Source organism: Mandrillus leucophaeus, unplaced genomic scaffold (assembly GCF_000951045.1).
Source record: "Mandrillus leucophaeus isolate KB7577 unplaced genomic scaffold, Mleu.le_1.0 Scaffold207, whole genome shotgun sequence".
NCBI classification, from domain to species: Eukaryota; Metazoa; Chordata; class Mammalia; order Primates; family Cercopithecidae; genus Mandrillus; species Mandrillus leucophaeus.
This window is the reverse complement of record NW_012102110.1, coordinates 1345415-1355343: the sequence shown is the minus strand read 5'-3', so window position 1 is coordinate 1355343 and position 9929 is coordinate 1345415. Positions and strand designations below refer to the sequence as shown.

The 9929-nt window shown below is 46.2% G+C and overlaps 1 protein-coding gene across 1 annotated transcript in view; it reads right to left on the bottom strand.

Annotated features, from left to right (window-relative positions):
• DUSP27 (dual specificity phosphatase 27 (putative)) overlaps positions 1-9929 on the bottom strand; it is a 38241-nt gene that overhangs the window by 5484 nt on the left and 22828 nt on the right. Inside the window, exons 3-5 of the mRNA XM_011979899.1 lie at positions 9698-9792; positions 5891-6122; positions 3975-4192 (exon numbers count right to left, since the gene is read on the bottom strand). Coding sequence (XP_011835289.1) covers positions 3975-4192; positions 5891-6122; positions 9698-9792 — 545 coding nt within the window. The remainder of the gene's footprint in view (positions 1-3974; positions 4193-5890; positions 6123-9697; positions 9793-9929) is intronic.

The following is a 9929-nucleotide window of genomic DNA, read 5'->3' as shown; positions in this document are numbered from 1 at the left end:
AGTCTCAAAGTCTCACTGGTTTTCTTTGGAGGTGGAATCACCAGACCAGCTTACTTCAGGACCCTTCAGGACACGACCAGCCAGTCTTCTTCACAGGGGCATCAAATACTACTTAGACTCAGTCTGGTGGAGACCAGGTTGGGGGGCCACGTCTTTCCTGCTGTGTTCCTAGCACACTGGGACTCCTCTGAGTAGCCTCAAGGGCAGCCAGAAGGACAAGAGAGAGGCTGGGTGGGTGAGACTCAGGGATCTTTACCCACTTCACCCAGAGCAGCAACAGGATTTTCTGTCTTCTCTGTTAGAGGTAGGCTGATGCTATATAGATTCTTCTCTGCACAACTCTAGGGGGACTCTTCACATCGAAATGAAAATATCAAAATATACTTGGGTTATGGTGAAAATTTTCCAACAGTAAAATAGTTTGAGGAAGGTAGTGTTTTTCTAATTTGCAGAGTTACCATTTTGATTACCAGCAGGGCTGATTGTGAAGAGTCCCTGTTTTTAAAATTTGAAAAGTACAAGCCGGGCATGGTGGCTCACACCTGTAATCCCAGCACCATGGAAGGCCGAGGTGGTGGATCACTTGAAGTCAGGAGTTTGAGACTGGCATGGCCAACATGGTTCCCTTGTCAATACTAAAAATACAAAAATTAGCTGAGCAGTAGTGGCACGTGCCTGCAATTGCCGCTGATCAGGAGGCTGAGGCATGAGAACCCTTGAGTCTGGGAGGCGGAGGTAGTGAGCCAAGATCACATTACTGCACTCCATCCTGGGTGACAGAGTGAGACTCAAAAAAAGGACCTTCAAAAAAAAATTTTTTTTTTTTTTTTGAAGAGTACAGCTACTGGGGAAGAGCATCAGACTTGAGCAAGACTGGATTTGAATTCTCTACACTCTCAGTATGCCTTTATATGGCAGGCAATTGTACTATACTCTCCCAATTCAAAATTCCCTCTTTCCTCAGAACGTACCCCTCTCCACACCTGTATTTGCCCAGAAGCCACCCCACTTGCCACTGTTGATGGAACTCAGGGTACACAAAAGGACCAGTATCTGACAAATTCTCCAGGAAATTTGGAAATGGGACTGAGGCAGGAAATTAGCTAGTTTGATGTCAGGCCTGTGGATGGCCATTTGCTATCTGAAGTAGAGAGAGAAAGAAGAGAGAAGCCAAGAGTCCTGAGATTGTCCAGTCCTTGTTCCAGGCCTTGTTCCGCGTGCCAGGCTCCTGTCTTTGGCTTCTTTCCTGCATCTTCAGAATTAAAGCCTTTGCTGCTTGTAAAGGAGTTTGAGATGGTTTCCACACACTAGCAACAAAGAGAATCTTGATTATTACACCGTGCACCATACAAAGTCACCACTTAATCTTCCATGGATCTCAACTTCCCAGTGTGTACAATGTAAATAACAACACCCCCTTATAGGCTCTTTGTGATTATCACGTAAAACGCCGGCGCCAGGTGTTTCTTTCGCTGTTCTGGAGAACTGACTCCCAAGCATCCTAGAGTAGAGGAAACCACAGGACCTAAGGCTCAGGGAGTAATTATAGGGATGCCACGACTTCTCTGCGGTGGAGTAGGAACGACCCACAAAAGCAACAAGCATAGCAACAATAAGGGCCTTTCGCTGCCTGGCCGGGAGAGTGAGGCTGAATAGGGAGGAGATGCCCGCAGGGCACACTGGCCCCTGCAAGGGATCTGGACACCCTGCTCTCAGACCTACGCTCTCGGGCCGGGTGTAGCTGACACGCTGGCTCCTGGCCAGCATGACCCATCCCGCCTTGGGTATGCTGCAGGGAAGGCCGCGCCTGGGTTGCACCCGCGACAGGAAACTTCCTGCTGAGCCCGCGCGGCTCCTGGCACCGACTCCGCCTCCGCGTTTGGGCGCGTTCTTCTTCCCTCCATCCCCAACGCTGGCTATAGCTTCTGCGATGCGTTCCACATTCTGGGATCGGTCTTATCCGCCCTGGGATGCTGCTGGGGACCGCCGGCTCGTGGCCGTGTCCACATGCTGGAGCTCCGCCTCGAGGTCGGCCAGAGCGCGCCAGGGCCACCGAGCGAGGTGGGACACACTCTCCAGGCCGCAGACGACCGACAGACCCTTTCAATCCCACATTGGTCAAACGTCCTACATTTTAAAAAGATGGAGTTTTTTCGGCCGGGCGCGGTGGCTTATTGTAATCCCAGCACTTTTGGAGGCCGAGGCGGGCGGATCACCTGAGGTTGGGAGTTCGAGACCACTCTGGCCAACATGTCGAAATCCCGTCTCTACTACAAATACAAAAATTAGCTGGGCGTGGTAGCGGGCGTCTGTAATCCCAGCTACTCGGGATGCTAAGGCAGAAGACTCGCTTGAACCCAGAAGACGGAGGTTGCAGTGATCCGTAGATGGCACCATTGCACTCCAGACCGGGTGACAAGAGTGAGACTCCGCCTCAAAAAAAAAAAAAAAAAAAAGGAGTTTTTAAGCATTGAAAAGAGGAGAAAACTGAAAACTGTTTATATGTGTGTGTATGTATATATGTGTGTATATATGTATATGTGTATACATACACATACATACCTCTCTCTCTATATATAAAATTTACACACACACATACACACACATATATCAAATATGTGTATCTGGCCAGGCATGGTGGCTCACGCCTGTAATCTCAGCACTTTGGGAGGCCAAGGTGGGAGGATCGCTTGAGCCCAGGAGGTCAGGGCTATAGTGAGCACTCCAGCAGCCTGGGCAACAGAGCTGCATCCTGTCTCTAAAAATAAAAAGTAAAAATAATAAAAAAAGAAAATATGTGTGCTTGTAATTTCCATTAGAAGTTACCTAACCTGGCCATTGGTGGTGACAGGAAATGCCCTTTCCAGGAAATTATTAACAATATTATTATAGCAATGGCTATAATTTTTAAAGCATTTATTGTGCCAAGTGTTGTCCCAAGGGAGTTACTTTATATGCATTTTTAAAACGTTATTCCTCACAGCAACTTTAGGATTTGATATTTTTGTCTTTGTTCTCTGTATAAGGAAACTGCAGTTCCCAGGGCTAAAGGAAATGGCCCAAGGTCACATTGTATATACAGTGTAGCAAATCCTGGACTCAAACCCAGGTTTCTGGACACCAAATTCTGAACTCTTCCCAGTCAGGCTGTCGGCCCCATTGCATGGGCTCTACCCCTCCTCCCTGAGGTCTGTGACCTCTGTAGACTAGTCTCATGTCACCTTTCACTTGGATATAGCAATAGCAGCCCCTCTCTATGAAAGCATATAAAGCACTACTCTCTACTTTTCCAACTCGGTCTGTTCTTCAAGGTGGAGGGAGGGAGTTTTCTAAAACATAAATCAGATCAAGGTGCTGCTCCAATTTCTTACCCTGGCTTTTAGCTTCCTGTTTGATGGGTGGGGAGGCCCTGCCACTCCAATCTTCATCCACCATGCTCATCCACACTGGCCTTTGATTCCTGAACACACCAAGTTTCCACCTTTGGATCTTTGCACTACTAGTTCTCTTCCGCAGGAATGCTCTTCTTCCAGTTTTCCCATGGCTAGCTCTTTGTCACTTGGCTTAAATGTCCCATTGTCAGAAGGCCTCCTCCACCATGCTCTCCGAGGAGCTAGTCGGTCGCTCTAGCACATTGTCCTAGCTAGTCTCTGCCTGACGCTTATCACCATCTGACATTTTTCTCTCTTTTTTTCATTTTCTGTCCCCTTTTACAGTGTAAGAGTCAAAAGCTGGAAGCGTTGCCTGTATCTTTCACCACAGTGCCTAGAATGGTACTTGGTACATGCTAGGCACTCAGTAATTATTTACTGGATGAATGATTATCCTGTCTTTTCTCCTTTTCTTAGAGAAAACGGTGTTCTTAAGACAGATACCCTCCAGACACGCCAACTAATCAGGTTTTCTTAACATTCCCCACGTTGCTCTTCCCCCTGTGGAATTCCAGCAGCCTGGAGCAGGCAGACCCCTCTCACCTCTGTAAGTGAGCAGCGCCTCATCGAGGAACTCAGCCGCCTTCCGGAAATGCTGGGAAATGTCCACCTCAGGAAAATCATCCACCTCCACACCCAGGTACTGGATCTCCAGGCCAGTGTAGAATTCGGGGCCAGTGTAAACGCCAGTGCCATGCGCAGCATTCAGAATGTGGGTGATTCCCAGCCTCTTCAGCCTCCCCTTGTTCACAGCCACACTCCTGGGGGAAGAGGCAGGGACCTGTTTGCCAGAGTCGGAACTAGAAAGGTGTGTCACCACTGCCATGGCGAGCCTGCCTCAGCCGGTCTGGGGCCGCAGCTGGGCAAGTACCTCCTTTTCTGCTCTGGTTGTCTGGGGATCACTGCAAATACCATTATAGAAAGAGTTGATGGCTTGGCCTCAGCAAAAGGGAGAAAAGACAGGGAGTTAGGCAAGGAAGGACGAGATGAAGAGGCCAACAAAGTGACGTGAAAGGAAACATTTGAATGATCCAGAAACTTGTAGTTTAAAACCTCATGCCTTGGGAATGGACATTCATCAAGGCACAAAAGTGGCAGGCACAAATAATAAAATTAAGTGTATTCTGCATTGATATGGCATGCTTATAACTGTCAAAATCCTTTCACATGCATTAGTTCATGTTATCCTAACAATAAATTTAAGAAGTAGACAGGGACACTAGTTTTATTCCCATTTGAAGATTATAAAACTCAGTCTGAGAGCTCTTATAACTTCCCAAGAGTGTGAAAGGAGTAAAAGACAACAAGAACTAGTGTTTTAGATTTCTAGTTCAGAGCGCTTTTTGCTGTAACTGTATAAGTGTAGCTTCGTTTGAAGAGGCCCTGAGGACAGGTTGTCCGAGAAGGACCAAAAGCTTTTAGCTAAGGATACCTGGTGATGGCTGGGTTCTTAGTGACCATGAGATGAATGCTCCTGGATCTGAAGATCTATCTAAAGATCACGTAGGACTTGGTGCCCAGCACTGAGGATCAAGTTCTAGGCAACGGATGACTCCTTGGTGAAGATGAGACCCACTGTCCAATGCTGTTTTCCCTATTCCCTCCCCTGAGGCCAAATTTCCTCCTTTGCTTCTGGATATCCAGATAATTACATTGGGAAAACATCTCATTAAGTATTTGATGAATCAGCAAAATATTTGTTTCACTAATTAACCTGGTGGTAGCAATTATGCACTGGCATCCTAAAGAAATAGGATGTGACTGAGTTGTTTTTGTTCTGGAAGCCTCTGATAAACTTTTAGAAAATAATAGTTTTTGGATTATAAAAACAATGTCTACTTTAGGAAACCTGTACAAGTCAAAGGAAATCTAAAGAGAAAATAAAAACCACTTGTAAAAACACCTCCCAGAGAGAAACATTGTTCTCATTTTCTCACATTTCCTTCTAACTGTTGTCTGTACAAAAACATGCACGCACATACACACACATCTATTGCTCAATTAGCAGCACACTTACTTACATGTCTTCTCTTGTAATCTAATTCTTTCTTACTGTATTGTGAACGTTTTCCTATGTTGGTAATTACATATGCATGTCAATATTATTATCAATGGCTCCTAGTGTCCGGTTCTGTGGTAGCTACAGATGTCATGAGATGGTGAAGTTGGCAAGACTCTGTGGCAGGAAAGGAGGCCCAGAGAAGGCCTTCTTGAGGGACAAGAGAGTCCTGGCAAGAGGGCAAAGGATAAGCAGTCATGGCGGCATCTTGCCTGGAGACCTCTGAATGCAGGTGACTGAAGGGGCCTTTCTCTGGACTGGGGCAGGGTAAGTGGCTAGGCAGCCTCATTGTGCTGGATGGACCTATGGGTGCCTTTGGTGAAAGTTGGGGGAGTTTCGTCTGTCTCAGGCACTAACCAGAGGGGTAGGACAAAGGGTCATGAAGAGCAGTCAGACTCACTTCTCAGCTATGAAGACATTGGGCCAGACCTCATCCACCTCATTCCAGGGAGCCTCTTGGCGATCCTGAACCAGAGCCCGCTGTAGGTCCAGGACGCAGGGCGTATTATAGAGGCTGGTGTCGTCCATCTTCTCCCTGACGCGGTTGTACAGGTCCTCCACCAGCAGCTGTTCAGCAGACTCCAGCATGCCTGGACACTCTGCGTCTGCTCTGACCCCCCGGGGCTTGAGTTCTAGAGGAGACAGGCAGCATTCTCATCAGAGAGTTAGGAATATCATGGCCTTCCTTGTTCCTGGGGGGAATATGCTCTTGGCCAGTTCGCTGTCAAGATTTTGGCCGTGAACTAAATGCCAGCAGGATCTCCCAGGAAGGATTTTAATTGGGCCCAGGGTACCTGCTGCACTGGCCCAGACACTTGTAATCAGGGTCAGCAAGAGGACTGTATAGATGTGGGTAAAGGGGATCCAATTTCTTTTACTCCCTCCCATGCTTCTCGGAAGCTGGTCAATAATTTTTTAGCCCAAGTTCCTTAAGTACTAGGTGTACTTTGATTCGTACTTAATAATTCCCACAGTGCCCAGTACAAAGTGGATGCTCAGAAGTATTTACCGGCCAGGCGCAGTGGCTCACGTCTGTAACCCCAGCACTTTGGGAGGCTGAGGTGGGCGGATGGCCTGAGGTCAGGAGTTCAAGACCAACCTGGCCAACATGGTGAAACATTGTCTCTATAAAAAATACAAAATTAGCCAAGCGTGGTGGTGAGCACCTGTAATCCCAGCTACTTGGGAGGCTGAGGCAGGAGAATCACTTGAACCTGGGAAGTGAAGGTTGCAGTGAGCTGAGAGCGTGCCATTGCATTCCAGCCTGGTCAAAAAGAATGAACGACTCTGTCTCAAAAAAAAAAAAAAAAAAAAAAAAAAAAGAAAAAAGGTAGGAGTATTTACCAAATGAGTGAATGGCGTTCATTCATAGTATAATTCACTCTGTTAGTTTGACTCTTTTACATATGGATTGCAAATAACCCTGGGAAAAGTAAAACTTTCAGCAGTGATTTATGCAATATTACCTTCTAATATACGTCTAATTTACTGATTTATTTCTTGTATTGTCTCCTTCCCCCTACTAGAATGTAAGGACCTATGATTCTCAGCCTCCCAGCCCACAGATAGGTGGCAAAGATTGGCCATGAGCTCTCATTCTAATCTCAAAACGTGACTCAGGGCCTTTCTGACAACAGGTCCGAAAAGTTCAAACTCCAAATGAACTCAAATCCCAACTCACTCACATCTGGGGTGAATCTTTATCTTCTTCTAATAATATATTTGCTCACAGTTTATCAAATTTAGGGAAATGTAAGATGTTTTCTTTCTTTAAATTAGACAAAAATAAGAAAAACAAAATCGTTCCTCTCATGTGGTAGCCAAATATACTGAACAGAGAGAGAGAGAGAAAAAAGAAGCTGGAAAGATGTGTCCTCTGTGTTCCCCATAGCCTCTTGCTGGCACCATCTGTTTCCCTGATGGGCAGTCTCTGGGTGGGGGCTGCAGAGAGAGTCCAGCCACATTTGGAAGGTAGACTTGGCCCAGCCCCTCATGGAATCTGCTCCTCCCAGGAGTCTGTAAGCAGGGCTTGCTGCTCATGGACTGCAAATCCTGGGAGCCTTGGGTTCTGCCTGGGGCTCAGGATTTCATTTCCCTCCTCTCTTCCCTCCTCTAACCCCCCTGAGGGGCCCCCACGTCCCTACATCAGGGCTCAGCTCTAAACGTTCTCTGATCTTCATTTCAAACGCAGAAAGAAGAAAACTCCTGCAATCCCAGAGCTCTATTTTGTTTAAAAATAGATGAAGTGTTCCTATTTTCTCCACCATGCAGTTTTCTCCCCTGGCTCTCCTGGGGTCTTTCATAGCAAATGCAGCCCCCTCTCCTTCCGTTGTCTACTTAGATGTCTTTCCCTTACTACATATAAAAAATGGGACTCCTGACACCTCATTAAAATACACAGTATTGTCTTCCTCGGCTATTTATCTAGCAGGTGTTGTTTCCATTTCTTTTCTTTTCAATTTAAAAACAAATGTCCCAGCCCTTCACCCCTGATGGCAACTCCTGCTTTCCCTAGGTCTCTGGTTCACACTTCAGCCTCTGTAGAGTTTGCCTCCCTCCCTGCATCAATTTCTTTCTATTACCTGACATTTCTTCAGCAGAGAGTAAAGCCCACACATTTCTCCCCTACACTCTCGGATGTGTGGCATATGCAGACTTTCATGAAAGCGGAAGGTTTTCAACACACATTTTTACCCCTGTGATCACTAGTGAGCATGGCGGTGTTTTGAAATATCACCTGATACATTTTCCTTTCTCTCTAATATATTGTTTTTTCTCCCCCTACAGCCCTTCAGCCACTAAGGCTAATGAAACTTAGATTTGATGCCCCCAGAGAAGGGAAGAATAAAGAGCCAGGATAAAAAAAGGCATTGCACATCTTTTGGTTTCAAACTAGACTGAATGTCCATAGCATTCTATAGACTTGAAAGTGAAGCTTTCAAAGAGAGAAAAAGTTTTTTATTTTTTTTCTCCCCACAATTCCTAAAGCTGGACTTTTACTTATCAAGAACCAAAGCCTGGAAAATGATCCATAGAATGAAGCACAAAGCAGAGATGATGCAGAATGGAAGGTTAGGGAAACTTCCAACCACAAAAGAGGAAGAAAAGACTTTCCAGAGCTACGGTGGCACGAGGAGCAATTCAGAGAGAACTGGACCAGGGTGAAGACACTGCCTGGGTTTGGGGGCAAGATATCTTGGAGCAAGATAACAGAGACCCTAGGTATGGAAGAAAAAGAAAAAAAAAATCCCCCGAAGCAGATGAGTCTTTGAGAAGATGGGGCCTCCTAGAATGGCCAGAACGGTCAGCAACAGCAAGTCAAATTTCTGGTTCTATGTGAAGTGTGCAAGAGGTCCAGATGTCCTCTAGAGATCCTGGTGGAGACCCAAATGGGTCAGGGGACAAAGAAGGGACCAGAGTAAGAATGGACAAAGCGTAGCATGTGATTCTCATAATGAAAGACCAAGGAAAGGATTGTGGCCACCAGCGGTGGTTGCAAGATTAAGTCCAAAGGCCAGCTGGGCCTTGCTTCATCAGTGTGCACCTTATCCCACTCCACCCCATCTCACCAGAGTTGTGAGGCTACCCAGGGAGAAGGGAGAAGAAAGGGGAAGAAAGAAATTGCAAAAGATTATTTACCTGAAATTGATTAGAAAAAAAATCCATCTAATCTAGATAAGTATCTTTGAATGAAATACAATAATATGTTGTCTGCTTCAAAATTTTACTGTGTAAATATTAACATATTTAATATTGGGTGCTCCCCACCCAAGCTTTTCCCTCCTTCCCATGCACCCTTCAGTTTGAAGCATCTTTAAGCACTGGTGGAAGTGCAGGTCTAAGTCTGGGCTCCCTTGGAAGAGAACCCTCTGGATGCTTCTGGCCGTTTCTTGGGCTCTTAGGTCTGTGCCTCTGCCATAAGCCACCTCAGGACCCCTGACGTAACCAAAAATTGAGCAGGAGGCCCTAGGAACAGATTGGTGCTGACTCTCTGGTTGTCCCTGTTCATGCTGATGCATAATTATTTCCACTTCCTTCCTATCAAAGTTGAGGAGGTGGAGTTGGCAGAACTACCTTCTGCAGATCTGCTCTTCCTAACGTAATGGGCAGCACCTGAGAGGCACATTGACATCTTCCAATGGCCCCCCTCTAAGGGTCTCCAGATGACCACTGGACTTTGCTTCTACCCAGCTTTTGATTGCATTACCTTCATTGATGATCTGTTTGGCTGCAATGGCTGAGGAGAGGTGAATGGGTTCCATGAAAATGCTTTCAGTTTCTGCATCTGAGACCATCGAACACCTAAGGGAAGAGGATATTCATGTGAGATAAGCCTGCAGCATCTGAATTAAAGGCATTCTTTTAGATGAGAAACCTGGTTCTGATTTTAGCAACAAGTAGGAAACAACGAATGATCAAGGCAAAGCCTTCCTAAGTTT